Source organism: Dermochelys coriacea, chromosome 4 (assembly GCF_009764565.3).
Source record: "Dermochelys coriacea isolate rDerCor1 chromosome 4, rDerCor1.pri.v4, whole genome shotgun sequence".
NCBI lineage: Eukaryota > Metazoa > Chordata > Testudines > Dermochelyidae > Dermochelys > Dermochelys coriacea.
In genome coordinates, this window is record NC_050071.1 from 84442850 (window position 1) to 84463314 (window position 20465).

General features: G+C 38.1%; 1 protein-coding gene across 7 annotated transcripts in view; it reads right to left on the reverse strand.

Moving 5' to 3' along the window:
• Window positions 1-723: 723 nt before the first annotated feature.
• The window catches only part of FAT1 (FAT atypical cadherin 1), a 152470-nt gene continuing 132728 nt past the window's right edge, over window positions 724-20465 (reverse strand). For 3 of the 7 annotated variants that reach the window (XM_038399149.2, XM_043513656.1, XM_038399146.2), the window contains 12 exons: window positions 19721-19918; window positions 14296-15097; window positions 13202-13333; window positions 12929-13092; window positions 11745-12207; window positions 11209-11362; window positions 10812-10922; window positions 8766-9397; window positions 8286-8423; window positions 5974-6033; window positions 3248-3283; window positions 724-2208 (listed from right to left, as the gene is read on the reverse strand). In XM_038399149.2, coding sequence (XP_038255077.1) covers window positions 1583-2208; window positions 3248-3283; window positions 5974-6033; window positions 8286-8423; window positions 8766-9397; window positions 10812-10922; window positions 11209-11362; window positions 11745-12207; window positions 12929-13092; window positions 13202-13333; window positions 14296-15097; window positions 19721-19918 — 3516 coding nt within the window. In that variant the 3' untranslated portion in view covers window positions 724-1582. The other 4 variants (XR_005292510.2, XM_038399147.2, XM_038399148.2 and 1 more) reach the window with 4 other exon arrangements.

Sequence of the window (20465 nt, forward strand, 5' to 3'; positions counted from 1 at the left end):
TCAAACTCCTTTCTAGTCCTATAAACAAACACAGAGCAATAAATAAATAAGTACAAACAAGGTATCTGGTTCTACCATGGCACATTTGTTTCCTTGCAGACATTTTATATTTATCAAAGTCAAATATTCCGAGCCAACTATGATGCAATAATGAATATTTCAGTAGATTTTTTCTTCAGTGACATAGTGCTTAGCACAGCAGGGTCTGCAGGAAATAACACTGGAACATCGAACCGTGGAAGTGAATTAGCAGGAAAGAAAACAAAATAACCAAAAAGTAGATGCACTCTTTTGGCAACACTTGTAAGAAGTTGCATGTATGATACAGGAAAAAAGTTGCTTGTGAAAAATACTTAGTAATCTTCCAAAGCTTTTTATATGTATTTTTGCTATGGTTTTAAATGCTTCACAATGTAGACATTTGGTAATTCAATTAATTCAAATCTGTTTTCAAAAGAAAATGTGAACTAGTGAGAAGGCTACTTAAGTTTTGTACCTATATTTATTCATACTAGCCAGATTTCTTTTGAAAAGCAAAACAAAAACAGTAAGTAGCTGCACACTCCCATCTAGTGGGCATCTAACATAACTGCAGTTTAATTTTTGAAGACGGAAAATATGTTGCTTGGAGCCATTATTATACAGTACAAAATAAAGATTTCAAAAAAGCTGCACTAATGCCTTGCCCTTTTTTGTATAATACATAACAGATACACAGAGGAGAGCTAAAGTATTTTATTAATAATTTATTGTCAGTAAGAAAGACTGGCTAATGGTAGTTTTCAGTAGAAACCTTTACAAGACCATTGCATCACAAATATACAGACACTATAAAACCTGTGTCGTGGTGGTTTTGGTTCTAAACAGGTATGCAGAGGGTCCCCAACACACTTTCCAAGAAGGGGAAAATGTTTACAATTCTAAAATATAGCAACCCCTTTTAAGACATTTCCATATATCTGACCCAGAAAATATCAGATGTCGTCTAACCTATGTACAGCTGGAATCACATGAACATGCTGAAATCCTTATAATGAAATGTCAAACCTCAGAGGGAAAAAAAAAACAAACAAAAAAACCCCATACAGTGAAGCCCTGATTATAATAATAGTCAGGGTGCTAGTTTAATGGCACACTAACACCACTAAATTTAGTGGAAAACAAATTCACCAAATATCTACAAAATCTAGTTAAAACTATTAAAATCAAAACTGTACATAAAATTTACAAAAAAGATTGGAGAAAATTAATTTGCATTAGAACTATATAAATACATGTATCATGCTAACATGGTGAAGTGGTATGTGGTTTGTTTTTTTAACATTTCTTTAACAGACAAAGTAAGTTCAAAAAACACTTTCAGAAATGGCACTGCCAATGGAAACCTTTGATCTGTCCAATTACAGTAGGTCAGGAAATGGAAATAGGCTAATATGTTGAAATAAGCTGCATGATCCAGTGCAGCCATGCCAGTTTTAGCTCACTAAACAAAAGCGTTCAAGCACTGTTGCTAAGGAAAAAAAAGCTCCTCGGGAATCCTTAAAATTCATTAAAGCCTAGGCACTTTTGTTGAGTGTGAGTGTCAGACTTCTGTATGTTGTTGGGAATCAAGTGGAGGAATTGTCACGTCTTCAAAGTGGCCATCATCTCCACTCTCATAGTCACTCATCATTACCTCAGATCCCATTTCACAGCATGCTGACACATCGGAGCACGAAGCAGTGGAAGTGTACACAGACAGGGACATGTTGTCTACAGTGGGTGCTTCGAAGTCTCTATTGTACCCTAAAGTGTAAGGAGCATAAGGTTCTCTATAATTGGTGTTGACTCCACTGGTTGTGTTCTGAGGTTCTGACATATCTGCTGGGTAGTGATGGGGAAGGTATTGATTAAGGTTGAATCTCTGCCTGCTTCTTGTAGAAGAACCCAAGCTGCTCACTGCTGGCATGTCTCTGGGTGGCTGTATTGATTCAAACTGGTCACTGTATTCTGGTGGTAATGGTGGGAGCTCATCGGGTGCAGGAAAGTCATCAGGTGGAGGTGGGAAATCGCTTTCTATGTCATAGCCTCCAGGATAGTAATCTGTATCAATGGCATTTGGATCTGTGTAAAGGGGAGCTGGCTCTTCAACCACCTCATAATTCGGGTACTCCTGGATACCAGGCAGTTCAACACTTGGCATCCAGTCTGATGTATCCCAGTGATAACCTGCAGTGTGAAGTGTTTTTTTTTTTTTTTTAAAAAAAAGTAGTATTAGTATTTTGCCCTCAAAGTATACTTGTACTGGAAAATCAACACACTGTACTGAAGACAACATGACCACTAGTAATAAGGACATAACTTATGTTAATTACTTCTGGAGCAATCTGCTCCTGGTTTCACAAAGACATTTAACACAAAACAACTTTATAGTACGCCATGCATTAGATATTTTATTATTTTGTCCACATTTAGAGTTTTAATATTGTGGACATCTCTCCAAAAGTGGGAGGTGCTGCAGTTCACCTCTGGGATGTGCTGACACACACACACAATGGTATACAATCATTCTTTTGGTAAAAAAAGAACCAATACAGCCTCCCTGGGGAACTAAATTCCTGTGGATCAACATTTGTTGTGTAATTACTGATTACACTAATATCAGTAGTCTTTTTTCCTATGAATATATATATTTAGCATATATAAACCTTGTGTTTCCTATTAAGAGTAGTAATCTATGTTTGGTAAAGTATATAGAATGTTTAAAGTAACTTTACCATTCAACTTCAGATTAACATACTGATTCCACTAATTACTGTCCTTCAACCCTATGACTTTTTCATTAATGGAATCCTGCAGCATATAATTATTACACATATTTGTAAAACCTTTTCATCTCAATTAGTAAAGACATTTGCATTCAAACATAAAAACAAAATCACAAGATTAAATTTATCATGCATAAATAACAGAACTGCTCCCTGTTTGTAAGCTTTTTTTTCTGAGTAAGTATAAAATGCTCCATTGGAGACTGGAAGCCAAACTAGTATCAACGGTGGAAAAGACCACTCAGTTTAAAGCCTTTTTACTTTTCAGATAGGCACTAAAAAGGAAAAATGTTACAGGATATAAATAAAATATGAAGTCTAGCAAATAAATAGTAATTACCGCAAACAAATACACAGCAAACAACTGAAGGTGAGTATTAAAACCAAATATTAACAAAGAGTTAAGTGAATATCAATGAACAACAGCATGCAGAAGTCACCTCTTGAATTGTTGAGGTCAGGAACAGCAAAAGACTCTTTAGATGGCAAAGTGAGAAGAAAAAAGGAGAAAACATTTGAATTAGGAATCAAATAGGTGAACTAATGTGAAGGCATACAAATAACAGCTGTACAGCATGTGCTGCTTCTGATGGACATGCTACGCTCCCTTATTTTTCTCTATTATAACATTGGGGAGGGCAAATCTGCCATTAAGGGCATGTCTCTGCAAAGACACCTGTGGTTGGCCTGTGTCAGCCGACTTGGGCTTGTGGGGCTCAGACAAAGGGGCTGTTTAATTGATTTGCAGTGTTGGTGTTTGGACTCCAGCTGCAAAACAGGCTCTGGAACCCTTCCACATTGCAGGGTCCTAGAACTCAGGCTCCAGCCTGAGCCCAGCCTTCTACCCCACAATTAAACAGCCCCTTAAGCCTGAGCCCCATGAGGCCGAGTCAGCTGGCTCAGGCCAGCTGCAGGTTTATAATTGCAGTATAGAACTACCCTAAGTTACACCTGTGCAATCAATGTAATGGGTTATACTGGGGTAACAGAGTGCAAAATTTGCTTCCTGTCCTGTTGAATCTAGAAGGGCTGAAGAGCCTACCTTAGAGAAATGGATTATGAGAACATGGGGAAAGAGAGAATGAATTTAGAGACTTCTCAAGATACTGCTGAGCAGAGGCAAAAAATCAGTCCTTGTTTAGGCAAAACTCCCATTAAAGTAATTTTTGGGAGTTTTGACTGAATAAGGGTGGCAGGATTTGGCCTGATAATTGCTTCTTTGTTCTGCGTGGCTTTATATATAGTTCTTCTTATAATAAACAGCTCTGGGTTTTCTTTTTAAGCACAAGTCTACCACTAAATGCAGAGAGAAGATGTACATTTGCAGGGTATTTGGTGAAGCTTCAGGGTAGTTTAAATATCAACCCAGGTAAAATATTAAATGATTAGAAATAAAAACCTGAGTCTCTAAAGAATTGTTTTAAAGGATACTAAATATCTGCATCTCTCCCTCTTATTTTGATACTTGGAGACTGTTCAGATCACTTGTAACTCCCAATAAAAATCCCACAAACATCAATTTTTCTCATTTCTAATCATCATCATGCATCCGATGAAGTGAGCTGTAGCTCACGAAAGCTTATGCTCTAATAAATTTGTTAGTCTCTAAGGTGCCACAAGTACTCCTTTTCTTTTTGCGAATACAGACTAACACGGCTGCTACTCTGAAACCTCTCATTTCTAACCATCAGAACCACAGAAAATTGCATAAATCTAATTTTTTCAAAGGTTTCTTCCATCCATTCTCACAACCTTGCCCATTATATGTGGAATACACTGTAATTTTGAAAACCTTTGATCAAGCACTGGAAAAGTATACTAGTGAAATGCTTTCCTGGCACTTGTAATTAGAAGGGGAAGTCTTTGCTTTAATCTACTTGCCCTTCTGTTTATATATTTACTATAAATACTACACAGTACTTAGTTTTTATAGGGCAATAATTCAAATGGCAGCCACAGCTACAATAAACAATTTTATATTCTAGAGGTGGCTTCACTCTGACCAAGGGTTTAACTGATAAATCCTTTCTAGGAAAGCATAATACTTCCTTTCTAATTAAGGAATATGGAATAATCAGAGGGGCAGGAATAAACTTCTTCTCAGTAGCTGGTCCCTGGATTCTATTTCAGCCCAATGCCTGAATCAGCCTCTGCAGATCCATGGAGGGGATGGGAAGGAATGGATTATTTGCATTGCATTGGATCCTCTGGCCTGCTGAAGGCAACAGGTCTGGAATGGGATTCCATGCAGTACAAAGGGTATGCATTCCTGCATGGACTTGACTATCTAGTCCCTACCTCGACTATCCAGTTCTCACATCAGAAATACTTTGATTTTGAATGTAGGGGGACCTCCGCAGCCACAAAGCAAGGGCCTGGGATTTGATCCACAGTCAATATTTTGAGCAAATCATTTTATAAGGAAAGCAGTCTTTGTGTTACAGATTCTCAATATACCGAAGAGTCTGACAGACTCATTGGCAATGTTTTGTATCTTCTGGAGATTACTGAGTGTAAATAATTACATTATTGAAATTACATTATTGTGTTTGTGAGTGAGGATGAGAGTAGGGGCTGTGCACTGGCCCAGATTCAAAGACCACTGATGTCAGTGGTCTGATTCTCACCGACTTCAAAGGGCTCTGAATTGTGAATAGCCCATTGTGCCTAAGGCAGGCAAAATGCCAACTGGAATGCACGAGTCCCACCGCTCCCCTTTACTTGGTGCAATGTGTGCCAAATCCCCTCACTGCTGGCCCAGCTCTGTTGCGTGGTTTTGAAGGACAACTAGCCCATGGCAGCCCTCTCTTCCCACCCTGTCTACATACTAGAGCCTTATGCAATAAGGCTATAAAGACTAGGATCGTGCCTGACCCGCTGCACAGGTATTTGTGGAGAGGAGGCACCTCCGAAAAACAGGCCAAATTTTGTTAGGTGCCTAAATTTAGGCAATCACGTTTGAAAAATTGTAAATACATTTTATATATCTGTACTGAGAATATACACAACACACAGGAAAACAGACGCTACTAAAAATACACACATTTTCTGATCAGTAAACAACATTTCATAATTGCCCATCTACTTTACTACCACATTACTACAAGACAAAAACATGCAATATTCTGCCAAAGCAGTAAATAAAAAAGTGAAAACACATATATACCTTCTTTTTCCACCGAGTCAACAACAGCATTGACAAGGTGTATTACAGTCACTATGGAAGCTTGTAAATGGTATGGAAGGAGCAAATTAAAACAAACCTATAGTTAGTATCAATTTAAACAGCATACATGTATATAAAGACATCACAATAAAAATAAGTTTTCAGTGCTTTACTACCTTAAAAAATAACAATGTAATATTAAATTATATATATAGTCTAATTTATTCTTCTGTATAACGGCAATTTGATACAATAATTAGACCTGAAACCCAAATAATTTATGCACAAGCATAGGGTTCCTTTGGTTAGATAGGAATTTCTGAAATGCTGGGTCACCAAATGACTTTAGCTGTAGTACTTACTCTAGAAAGATTATAAAATGGACTTTTCTAAAGGACATCAATGGGGAGGTTAAAGGTATTGAACTAGGGCGCCATAATATATATATATATATTCCACTTTAAAACCAAAAATAGTTAGGGAATCTTCCAATGAAATGGGACTGAAATATAAAAAGATATAAAAGAGAACGAACAAGGAAAATACCAAGTATCTACATAGTTACCTGAGCAATGTGTTTTTATAGGAGCAAGCTGCACTAGTAAGTTAAGTAGTCTTGTGCATAGCTGAATTTCAAAGGCCTTAGCACTTGCAATGCCAAATCAGTGTCACAATACTATTCCAGTTAAAAGCAAACAAAAAGAACAAATGAAAACAAAAAGCTTACTAGACTGTTTGTGTGTGCACTTTCTCTGCCTAAGGAGGGGAAAAGGAACATGAGAAAAAGGAAGTAGTCTTGCAAAGTCAGATTCTACCTCATGTACACATTATATATGACTACTGTTCTGGCCAAAAACTATTCTAAACCAAGGTCCAAACTTGCTGTTGCTTCATGTCTAGAACTCCTACTCAAGCCAATGGGAGTTTTGTCTGCCTTAGTGGTTTAAAGTGGATTAAAGGTTAGTCTCTCCCCTATAACTACATTTTCACTGCCTTCATTACTCCATGCAAGATATTACTTGACATATGGTACCTTTCACATCTATCTTTATCCATTTACTTTCCCGTTAATATGACTGAAATTCTGTGCAAAGATATTTAGAGATTATGAGGTGAAGAGTGCTATTAATACAACAGCAGCTTGCTTTTTAATGAAAACAGAAGTTTAAAAATATAATACCTGCTTATATATGTCTCAGCATTTTGCCAATAGACTAGATATCATTTTACTTTGACAAGCTCTTATACACTGATACACACAACTTCACACTAATAAAAAGACAACATCATTCTTCTTTGGTGAGAAGTAGAACTTACTTTGTTCCTAAGTAATTAAGGAAGCTCAAGTAGATACATAAACAGACGTCTTAATTTAATCATTTTGGATTTGTTAACACAGGTAAGGTTACTATCCATTTAGAAAACCGTGTTCAATCATTTTCCTTAACCTTCAAACTTTGTAAATAAAAATGATGTGTTCATATAAAAACAAAAAGTGTCTGTAATTAGAACGAAAATAAAATTGAGTGAAAGCTTCCCAATTAGTAAAAAGCAAAGACTGAAAATTAAGTTCACTGAGTAATTTTTGGTTGCCCAGAGTCAGCATCGAAATACCATTTACAATGATTATAGAATAACATTCTTGTTTTATATATTGGCATGTTTTTGATATACGGAGGTTTTGTATATATTCATATCTGATCGTGACCAAAGCCAGATAATTACTACTATACTTCTACAGTAAAATCCCTTTTGCACAACTTCCTTCATTACTAATATAATCAAACTTACAAGCAGTCCCTTAAACTCTGCTCTCACTCAGTATTGATCTGATCCATATGGGAGCTGAGGCCGCAGCAAGAAAAAAAAAAAGGAAACAAATGAAACTATAACACCAAAAAATGTTACTGAAAGCTGAATGTCAAAGCTAAAACTACACTTGTGCAGAGACTAATTTTTTATAGAGCCGATATGGATAAACTTGTAACCAATGATTACATATATCAAGAAACTTTTGTACTTCCTATCAACACCAAACACCTAATACTGAATTTGTCATTGTTAGTATTTTACAGTGGAATAAATATTTTGTCAGGATACAATACTTAACATGAAATGTAATATATCTGAAACACTTATTTAATTTTACAGGTTTAAGTAGCCTTCAGGAATTAACCAATAAAGTAAAGTATGTATTATATTAAATCTATCTATCTATGAAATAGATAACGATATACATCTATATGTGGTGATAGGCAGGGAGGGAAGAAATGAGCGTGAGCAATAGAAAAGAATGATTAGGCATTACATACCATTGTCATCGCATGACTCTGACTGGAAGGAGCTAAGGGATTGGACCTCAGACATACTTTCTCTAGTGCTGTAAGGATGAGAGGCCTTTTCCTCCAGAGGCTTCTTTGAAAGGCAAGGATCAAGATCTACGACTTTAGCTGAAAGCAAAAAGAAATGTAACGTCACAAAATTAATGTACTCTGGATTGGACATTCTTCATAAAAATTAATGCCCCTCAGCAATCTGAAAGTATTGGTGACAAAACCTCAGAGCAAGAGGCAACTCCCATAACCATTAAAATATATCCGTGTAAACTGTTCCTCGTATGTGATGCATCTTGTGTCCTGCTGTTTACAATAAAATCTAAACGACTCAATATTTTATCTTCGTGTAAAACACATACATAAACTCATAGCCCTATATCAGTACTACAGACTCAAACTCTGAATTCTAAATATAGTTGTACCACAAATATATTTTAACAAAAGAAGATTGCTTACTGTCATAATCAAAATCCCAGCTAGGTTTCTGAATTGAGTCACTGTCTGAAGGAGAGTTAGACGGAGGTGGCGGAGGCAAGTTAGGTGCCACACTGCAGACAGCCACTGCCTTTCGGTGGCCATGTACAGAATCTGGGTTAAAGGTACTAAACTCTGGATGTTCTGGGATGGTCGACCCCTCAAAAGAATTCCTATCAAGATTGTTCCTGGAGTCACTTGGAATGCTTGGAGTATAAGAAATGGGACGAACAGGCACCTGGGGTGGGATGTCTGAATAAATGTTCTTTTTCAGTTTTGAATCAAAATATGGTCTTTGCAAGAAAGCTGTTGTTGTTCCCAGGTGTTTATCTTCAGACTCTGGCTGGCGTTTCTTCTTTCTACTGATCAGTTTGCGGCAAAAAACAAAAATCCCAACTAATAAGAAGATTCCCGCTATGAAAACAATAATTCCGATTACTTCTGCTAAGCTAATGTTCCAAGACGTTGAAACGTATTTATTGAGAACAATCTCTGCACAATATTTTCCTCCAAATCCATGGCTACAATTGCAATGATATGAGCCATGTGTGTTCTCACAAAGGGCACCATTGAGACATGGATTTTCTGTGCATTCATCAACATCAGTCAGGCACCTGCCAGAGTAGAGAAATAATAGTGAACATTGATGCTACTTAACTAATACTACATGAAACTCCTAGTACTCAGCAGTTGCAGGTTTGTTTTGTTTTTTAATATACAGAATATACATTTTACTGTACAATTTCTATTTTATTATATTTTCTTATGTGAGTCTGTATTTTGCAGAGTACAGATAACATTTTTATCTGAATTTTTTCTCTGCTGTTTCCCCCCAAAATAATAAAAGGGGAATCCATTTTACACTTCCCAAAAATATAAGCATTTCAAAGATGACAAGGCTGAGACATCAAATTTTCTTCACCATTTCTACCTTGTACCACCAATATATTATCTGAACTGCTTTGTCTATTACCAATGTAGATTCTGAGTCCCTAAACCCGTATCCCATAATGGGATCTACTGATGTGAACCCCTAAAGCATTCCACTTAGGTACGGGTTTCTGAATAAGTGAATCCCACTGGAGGAGCTGGATCTTCAACTGTAAGCTTCATGCCTCCTTATATGTGTTGGGCATGTCACTTTAATTGATTGTGTCTAGATGAAAAACTATTTTATTTGGGCAAGATTTGGCCATCCTTATTTATGCTGAGCAGCACCTTATGCTGCAAATAGCAGGAGAACCCATGCTTCAGGTGGGATAGGGAAGTTCTAATGCTTTTTGCTGCCAAGCTGCTGCAAATTTATGTTTCTGAGCAATTTGCTCGGAAACAACTGAGAAACAGTGTGAATAAGGAAAAAACATTGTCGGAGTTTACAGAATGAACTGCAAATGACATTTTCAATTTTCCATGAAGGCATAAGTTGATTAAAAACAGATTAGGACGAAACTGCCTCTTTTGATCCCGATACAAAAATGTTAGTGCTTCCTTATTTACAAATATACAAACTGAAAATATTAACACACTTATGAGTCTTTCCTCCTCCCAAGAGGAAGGGAAATTAGGTCTATAAATTCCACACTAACTGATATGGAAAAGACAATCCTAAAATAAATTCTCTTCTCTTAAGACAGTGTGGTTACAATGATCAAATGTGCAAAGAATACAGCTTCCAAATTTATGTTGTTTGCATTGTGATGTACTACTATGAGAGCTTTGAAGTTTTAATATTCTGGACAATATTTGTCATGAAGGAATCCAAATACATCTCTAATGTGTATTTAAGTAAGATATAAACATTGTGCATACAAGGTAATCACCTATTTTAGAACTATTAAGGGTGGGAAATACTGAGCATAATTAAATCTGAGTATCGGAATCCTCCTGCAAATTTTTTTTCATTGTTACGAAATTCTAAGGGTTCTGGCCCAGGCTAAATGTTCTTATATTTGTATGAATTCAGCTATGTACTAATAAAAGTAATGTTGCTAAAACTGTAAATATAACCAGATGTACAAAGCAACTAACCTTTCTCCACGAAAACCAGCCTCACACTCACAAACGGGCCCATCCAAACTATCAATACACTTGCCACTGTTTTTGCAAGGGTTATCTTTGCAATATGGACCCAACTGACACCTGGAAAGGGAAAAAAATGTATAAATTACTACTTCCCATAAGTGGTACAAACTACAGGTCTGATCCTGTAAGGTGTTGGGTGCCATCAACTTCAACTGACTTCAGTGCATATAAGGGTGTCCTCACAGGGTCAGGCCCTAAATAAAGTAAATGGGAGAGGATATACAGACTCTTATTTATATTGTAAAGAGGCATTCTTGTTACAGTACCACATTATACATTTATATGAAGAGTATAGTTATTGAATGTAATGACTGCATTTTTATAACAAACAATGAAGACGTACCTCTGACCAGTGTACTGTCCTCTGCACTGGCAGACAAAATCATCACTGACCGAAATACAAGTGCCACCATAAAGGCAAGGATTGGAGGCACATGGATTGACACTCACTTCACAATGGGTTCCCATAAACAAAGCAGCACACTTGCAATAATAACCTAAAATCAAGCAAACACTGTATGAAAGGCATGCCTTTAGTGCACTCAAAGAATCTACCATTTCAAACTTACCGGGGGGGGGGGGGGGAAGGTGGGGAGGAGGGAGAAGGGGCAAGGTTGGTAGTCAGTATCTCCTTAGAAGGGAAAGGAAGTCTAACTTCTCAAGTTTTAATCAGACAAATAGAAAAAAGAACATGAAATGGCATTTGGATGGAGACAATATTTGTTAATAGCAATATAAACAATTCCAGAACCCACAAACACTCAACAATCCTTTTAGAAAAAACTTAAAAATTGCTCTGGGGGCATCTCCAGCTAGCCCAGGATCAGAGGATTGGAAAAGTGACTTAAAACAACCAGCAAAAGAATAAATAAAGCCTACCTCCATTGGGCAGTGGATTACATATGCCTCCATTCTGGCAAGGACTGCTCGAACAGCCTTCAGTAGCAGTCAGTAAACATCCAGGAGATACATCTACAGATTCTTCCATATGTGCATAATTCCGCGGTTTGCTATTTAGTGGTAGCTCTTGCCCATTAAGTACAATGGAATCCATACATCCTCTGAAACCATTGCTGACCTGTGGACTCCTCCCATGCCTTGTACCTTGTTGCCGAACATGTCCACCAAAAAACACATGGTTATCTAGGTTTAGTGTTCTAAGCGTGCCAGGAGCAGTACCAGATGCAGTGTGCACCCTGTCTAGAACCAGCCGGGCATAGTTTCCATCCACTTCAAGAGACACTGAATGCCAATGACCATCATTAATCTGAATACTCTGAACTGAGACAATGCCAGGACCACTGCCACAATCAAATTTATACTGTAGCCTCCCATGGTGAATCTATACAGGGGAAAAATAAAAACAGAGCACACACCAACATATCATTAGCATTTATATTACTCTGACAATCAACCAACATTGTCACCTTAAGCAAATATGCTAAATATTTATGCCAGTAGAGGTTTCCAATTATGTTAAAGAAATGATAAAGCATTATTAGATGTTCATACGTCAGGTTTATTGATGTTATATTTCAAACACATTCATGATGATGATGAATCATTGCGCATATGGCTCTTTGTTTGGCTTAATTAAAATGTGTGTGCTTTACTTTATCTTTATTTTTTCCTGTGGTAAAGGACATGACAGATTTTTTGAAGAACCAGGGTCTCCCTCTTCAGTGTTCCCACTTGGGAGCTGTTTCAAGAATACATCTTAAATATCGTTTCTGTATGATATCTCAGTATATTTAAAAAAAAAGACTGATCCTTATTTTAAAGTTGATAGTTTTAGACAAATACCATCAGCTGTAACAAGAGCGAAGGATCAGTTTGATTAAAGAAAAGAAATTATTACACATTAAAAAATCTTTTGATAATTGTTTGCTGTCATCTGGTAAATAATAAGTTTTTTTACTTTGAAGACAATAGTCATTATGAGAATTCTGCAATAGTGAAATTATTAAATCTTTAAACTCTGGTAATAAAAATATCTTTTAATTCGGCTGATGTAAAAGCAAAGTATGAGGTAGAGATCTATGCAATGGTAGATTATAATATACCTCTAAGATACTATAGTCTGTTCCTCGGGCATACATGACAACTGCATGGGTTGAAAATGTTCTAAGCCTCATTGTGAGCTTCATTTCCTCTTTGTTTTCATTTTCCAAGAGACGATATTTTACATAGCTGCTCCCAGTAAATGTCACCGATGAACCAACTGATGCTTAAAAAAGATAGACAAGCATGAAATGATTTAAACACAAGATTAAAGCCAAAGTTTCCTTTCAAAGTACTGCAGACTTATCCAAAGCATTTTAGAATTAAAATCTCACCATGACACTGGCCAGGTTTGTCACTATGGCAAACACAGGTGTACTTTCCTTCCTTAAGATCTGCTATACATTCAGTACCTTCGGGGCATGAGTTTCCTTCACACACATTATTCACAAGGGGGCACTTTCCTTCTGTAAAACAGAACATGTGGTTTATTTTTTGGGCATGGTAATTTAAAGCAAAACCACCTTGAACTTAAAATACAAAACAAAATTCTTAACTTTAGACAATGGGAGAGTAAAGTGGTAGTTATGTTGGGTGATTGACAAGAAAATAGACTAGGCAGCAAGTACATTTGGTAGCTATGGAATTCCTAAACAATCATGATTTCAGCTCCTGCCAGCAGAAACTCTGAAACAAAAATGTGCCTGTTTACCGAGGTAAATCCAGGTAGATATTATTTTACTGTGTTTTTTTTTTTAATCCCCAAAGTCTGGAGGTTATTTTTTTTTTAAGGCCATCAAAAGATGTGATCCCTCACCTACCATAAAACCTTAGTTATTTTAGAAAATAATACTGTACCTATTTTTTTTTTAAAAAAGATTCATAGGCCAGATCTGCACCTGGTGTAAATCAGTATAGTTTCATTTACTTCCATGGAAGGTCTGGCCTGATATCTCCTGTTCTGCAGCCATGTTTTACTATCCCAGTTGAAGGTAAGGCTCCTGGCACTGTCCAGATGTTGTGTGGAGCAACATTCTAAGCAGCACCCGGGAGATAGACAGGTGCTTTTTGCGGACTTGCATGTCAAAAGACAGACAGGTAACTATCCTAGCCTTCAATCATGAAGCAAGGTAGGGCTGCAAAATGGGATGTTCACTTTTATAAAATAAAGTAGTATAATGCTTTAGAAACAAACCCTCTTATGGGTTTACACTGGATAAGCTATCAAAATGTGGACAGCTGTATGTGAGGCAAGAACTACCCTGAAATCATTTCTTTATTCTTCTCTTATTTATCATGAAATGGCGCAATCGTGTCAATGGTGGCTATAGCACATATTTAGTGTTTGAACTATTAAATGAATGTACCATTAATGTCTCTGGTTGTTTGAAATGATACTATTTATTTTCAGGGTACATCTTTTCCTTACCTTTGCAAAGACAAACTGCTGTTCTGTGATGACGTGGAGTGACAAAACTCAGCCTGGCTGTGCTGTGGGTTGACATGGAATTCTCATCTACTGTCACTTTTTCTTCACAAAATTTCCAAGGACAATCCAGGCCTGCACAAAGTTTGTGGAAAATGTCAAGTATCCGGACACCTAAGATCTCCTCAAGGTCAGCTACAGAGGAGTTTATCTTCTGGAGCAGAATCCTGGTTGGATGTTGAGAACTACTAGATTTCTCAACAAGCAGTAGTACATCGAGGTTTGAAGGAGGATCAGAGGGTTGCAAACTAACTATCTGTATGTCACTTCTTCTCACACCCAAAATATTTCTTAAAGCTCTTTGGAAATTGCGCCAGTAGTCACCAATGAATTCTTCAGGAGCAAGGTTTGCAAAGCGTATAGCAATGCTGTGGTTTAGCAAGTCTTTTGTGATTTGTCTGATGTGCACTGTAATGTCAGCTGCAGTAGTAAATCTTCCATCTGTAACAGAGACATTCAGGAGGTACTGTCCTATGTCTAGCCTTTTGTGTGCTATCAGTTTACCACCTGTGCTAGAGACAGAGAATAAGGATTCCATCTTGGGATCCAAACTGTATGTTAAAGTATCATAAACATCTTGATCTGTTGCATGGATTTTCCCAATGACACCACCTGAATATTCTTCTCCAAAGGCTGTAATAAAGATTTCTAGCGGCAGAATTGCTGGAGGATAGATGCTCTCCTCAATAATTCTAATGTCAATGTAAGTCAAAGATGACAACTGTGGTTTTCCATTATCTGCCACCTATTAGAAAATAGAGATATAAAGAATGAATTTCTGCTTTGTTTCATCAACTTTTAACAGTAATATTTACTATACTGTAGAGAGTAAAATACCCTTGCAAGATACTGATTCAGGAAAATATATTATTTTTCTTATAAGAAGATGCCTTATTAAAGTTTCATACATAACACAGGGCTTGAGAAAAAACCTAGCAGCAACAACGTAAATAATTTGTATCAAAATTATAGATGTATTTCTATTATCTGTGCAATAAAATTTAAACTGATAAAGCAACAAGGAAACCTTTTAATATTGTCACTGCTATTTATTAAAACAGGGAGAAAAGTCGCCAATATGAAGCTCCAAAAACACTATTCCACAATACTAGCCACTGATTCATAGTTTTCAGGCAATAATATCACAGCAAATATGAAAAGCTAAAGATCTGAAATAAAGTTTCAAGTCCTAGTGATTCACTATCTAAATTTTTTTTAGATACTTAATCAAAGATTAAACAGATACACTGTTTACAAGAGTAGATTTCTTTGCATTTGCAGGTATGTGTTAACAAATAAGAAATGCACAGTAGCTGGTTTCAGACAGCAGATGGCGCTTGAAGTATTTTATTTCAAACATGGAAATATCTTACAAAGCCACAATGATTCATGCAATAAACATCCAACACACACACTTCTCCATACAGTCATTGGGAGAACCTCAGTTAAAACAAATCCAAATTGCGAAATGCCAAACATTACATTAAACTGAAAAGGCAGAAAGTTGTGTTTAATTATATTGTGTTTCATGATTTGTCATTGTAATGAAGAAAAACATCCTATGATGATATTTGCTTCAAATAACTATACTAATTATCTTAAACAGTATCAGACTGTCTAGCTCCAACAAAATCCAAAGATTTTTTAAACATGATGCCAGCGAACCCACAACCCATTCTGGCACAAGGACACATATTGTGATACAAAGAGAGGAAAAATAGAGTAGGAGAGTGGGATAATGTCCTCCCATCCTTTCCCTTCCATTTTTCTCTTCCTTCCCTTCTCAGTTCTTCTCTTTGCATTACCTCTTGGAGCAGAGTTCTGTCACAGAGAGCGAATGTGAGTATTGCAACTCTAATAGCACACACAATACAGAGTGGCACAGGAAAATCCTATGTTGTGGTAAAAAACATCCCTACAGCTATTGCATTACTACTAGAGATGGTTAGTGTTCTTGGAGATAGGTACAGGAAAATCATTTTATATTTTCATACAGAAACCCAAACTTATGAAAATCTGAACGCAAGATTATAAAAAGGTTTTACACATATGCAATATTTACCATTTTAATATAGTATAATTATTTTAGAAAGATGGGCTTATGTTTGGAAAGCTGACTTTTAGTAACCCAAGTGTTTACAGAAGGAGACAGTACTCAAGCGCATGCTATGTTTGGTTTTGCCTAGATTTCTGAATGGTTGTTCTAAAACATAAAGGGCAGAATTCGGATCGGGGGAGAGGTAAAAATGGAGAAAAGAGAGAATAAAAAAGAACAAAGGGGCATGTAGAAAAAAGAAGTAAGAAGAATTAACTAATGTGGCTATATTTAAAATAAATATATTGATAGTATTTTAAATGGAGCTCGTTAGGAATTTTGTGCCACAACATTTTTGCCAGAAACGTTTTGTGGAAACGTATCAGTTCAGACAGTGCTTTAATCAGGAAGGTTTCTAAGGTCCAGGATGGAAATTTTTGTGCAAACCAGAGACACACACCTCAGAAGAGCCTACCTCAAAACCCTGCTCTGCCTAATCTGGTGCCCTAGCCACGAGGCTATAGGACAGTCTTTCCCTGGCTAAGTTAGAGTACGCACTTGGGATGTTGGAGATTCAGGATCAAATCCCTGGTCTGACACAAGACCCAGGTACAATGGGTCCCCGGTATACATCAGGGTTGTGTTCTTGAAAAGTGCAACAGATAACAAAATGACGTATACTGGGGACCCGCTGGTACAGCAGTGGAGTAGGCAGGAGGGGACACTTGGGTGGGTGGGCAATGATGGGATGGGGTGCAGAGGGGTAGGAGTGAGCTGGCCACCTCTCCACCCTCCAGCCGGTCTTGCGGGGGACACGAGGGAGGAGGCACGGATAGATGCTCGGGCCAGGGGCTCCTAGAAAATTGGGGGCCCCCAGAAAAATGTCAATTGTCAGAGGCTGTCGGGGGACAGACTGACACAGAGAAAAGCTCTACAGAGGCATCTGAAGGAGCTCTATCTTTCTCTAGATCCAGGGAATCTGTAAGCCTTAGGTAATGCAGGAATGTATATAGACTGACTGTTTTTAAGATCTGTGTTCCTCAAATGCTTTTTTTACCCCGACCACTTCCTCCCTACATCCCAAGTCTTGGGCTGCATTCAAATGAAGACTCTGTCTTTATTGGTTCTTATACTGGTGCCCCTTACCATAGCATCTGTGTATGACACTCAAAAGTAAACCACTGCTCTCTCTTTTCTCTTCCTGGTTAGGGTTAAGTATGGTATGGTTGTTATCTCAATATGGACTGAATCAGCATATACAGAAGAGTGGACAGGACTTCTCCAGGCCCCTGCATTAAGAAGTAGGAGGTAGAGCTTATCTGAATTTTTTTGATGAAGCATTATTTTGTCTCAAAATGCCAATTCGTCAGACAAACTTTCTGTGGGAAAAGGCTGCTTTCAACAAGGTTTCTGAGGATGGAATTCCTGTTCAAAACCAGAGAGAAAGACACTCACCCCAGAGTAGCCTGGCAGTTAGCCAGTTTTTAGAGAAGTGGGAGATCCTGGTACAAGTCCCTACTCTGACTGGTTCAGAGGTCTCCCACATCCCAGGAGACTTTCCTAACCACTTGGCCTAATACCTATTCTTGGGTGCCTCTCTCTGTTCATGGAAAAAATGGGAATGGTTGCAGTTTCATCCCATTGTGGAAAAAGAAAATGTTGGAAATCTCAATTTATTATTGCAGGATGGGAAAACAGTTTCCACATCCAGCTTTAGTGGAAAGCAAAGTTCTGTTTTCTCATGAATGTTAAATATTAGTTACAGGAATAATCTGGAGCTTTGGAGAGATAAATTGTTATTGGCTTTTAAAGAATGTGTAGGAACAGAGCAGAAGATTTCTCCCAAAACAAGAAGTCTAGAAATGACAAGTAAGACCTGAAAACATGTAAAATTTGGGGAATTTTTTTTTAGCCCTAGGATCTTGACTCCTCTGTTCATAGTTATCTTATTTATCAGACTATAGCTGAATTAAATAACATCTGATAAGACAATGAAGAGTAGTCTGATCTTTTGTTATGGCACAGTCATCTAACAGATACAAAAACGTATCTGGGAAAACTAAGCTATCAAAGAAAGTGAGATTTATTGAGTTAGATCATCTTCCCTTTATTGTAGATTGCTTTGATAGCAGCCTGTTGGGTTACAGATTAAGCCAAAGTATAAAAGACATCTGGCACCTGAAAAAGTTACAATATCGGAGCCAGATCTTCAGCTGGTGTAAAATCTGTGCAGTTTCATTGACTTAGAGAATCAATGAAATATGCTGATTTACATCAGAGGAGAATCTAATCCATTGTGTGGAAACACTATTACAATACAACATGTAAATTAGTATCTGATGTATCATAAGAATCAAAACTGTATTGTTATTTTATTATATAGAGCCATGTGAAAAGAAGATTGTGCTATATAAAAGTATTTTTAAATCATTACGTAATATTTCAACGCTGCTATGCTGTGAAGCCTTTATTAACCCCTGTTATGAACATGTGAGCATTCTCTAGCTTATTCAGTTGGAAGCCACAATAGCTTATTCAGTTGGAAGCCACAATAGAAAGAAAGATGCAACAAGACAGTGCCCTCTATTACCACCAGTAGATGGTCTCAGGAACAGCACTACAGATCTAGGGCAGTGGTTCTCTATCTTTTTCTTTCTGAGGCTCCCCCAACATGCTATAAAAACTCAACAAACCACCTGTGCCACAACAACTGGTGTTCTGCATATAAAAGCCAGGGCCAGCATTAGGGGGTAGCAAGCAGGGCAACTGCCTGGGGGTCTGTGTCACAGGGGCCCCCACGAAGCTAAGATGCTCAGGGTGGCAGGGCTCAGGGCCCCCAGCTTCAGGTCGGGCTTCAGCTTTCTGCCCTGGGCCCCAGCAAGTCTAACACTTGCCCTGCTTGGCGGCTCCCCTGAAACCTGCTCAAGACCCCCCCAGAGGCCACAGACTCTGGTTGAGAACTACTGATCTCGAGTATGGCTGTTTTCATGTGCAGTAAAATGCCTGATAAGAAATGAAAGAGGGATAAAATTCTGAAAAACAGACGCAAAACGAAGGGGTGAACAAACACCCTAGGACGAATGTTCACCCAATTTACTCCACGTATGCCTTAATCCTGCAACGAAATCCACAAAGAAAGACCTCGGACCCGCTTGGAGTCCTGCTGAGGTCAATGGGGTTTGCCTGTGGAATCTCATTGGAAGAATCACTACTTGGGATATACGGGTCATGTCACCCATATGCAAATGGCCATCCTCCAACCACAAGGAAAAAGTGAACTGGTTCATTAAACTGGTTAAAAATGCAAACTGGCTAGAGATAAGCCTCTCATACCTTAACATGGAGAAAATAATGATCCTTCACTTTGCGTTTCAGTGCAACAGATGTGGTAAGCACTCCTTGGTGGTTAATCTCAAAAGCGTTCTCTTCATTTCCACTCAGCATGGTGAAGAGAAAAGGTGGACCATTATGGGAAGAATCCTTGTCTGTCACGGTAAGCTGGAGCACACTAAATCCAACAGGCTTATTTTCCTATAAACATATAGGAACATTGCATCACACAGATTCATTATAATAATGTAATCAGCGAGACACTCTGATTTGGATTTCCTTTCCACAACAGAAAAAAGTCAATTGGTATCACAGTATTGTCAAACAGTAGTTTTTTTTTCTACTTCCTGGAAATTTTTCCAGTTCTTTTGTCTTACTGTGTTAAAAAACATCTTGGCCTTGAAACAGGGCCGGCACTAGGATTTTTGCCGCCCCAAGAAAAATTTTTTTGGGCCGCCCCCGCTTTTTTTTCGTGCCCACCCCCACCCACGGCTCCTCCCCTTCCACAAAACCCCGGCCCCGCCTCCTCCCCCGGGTGTGCCACATTTCCCCCCCACTGCTTCCTGCAGCTTCCCCACCCCCCGCAACCTCCCGCCCTAGCTCACCTCCGCTCCACCTGCTCCCCTGAACATACCACTGCTCTGCATCTCCCCACTCCCTCTCAGGTGAGGGAGAGGCAGCATGTTCAGGGGAGCAGGCAGAGTGGAGGTGAGCGGGGGGTGGGGGCGGGTAGAGGAACCGCTCCCCG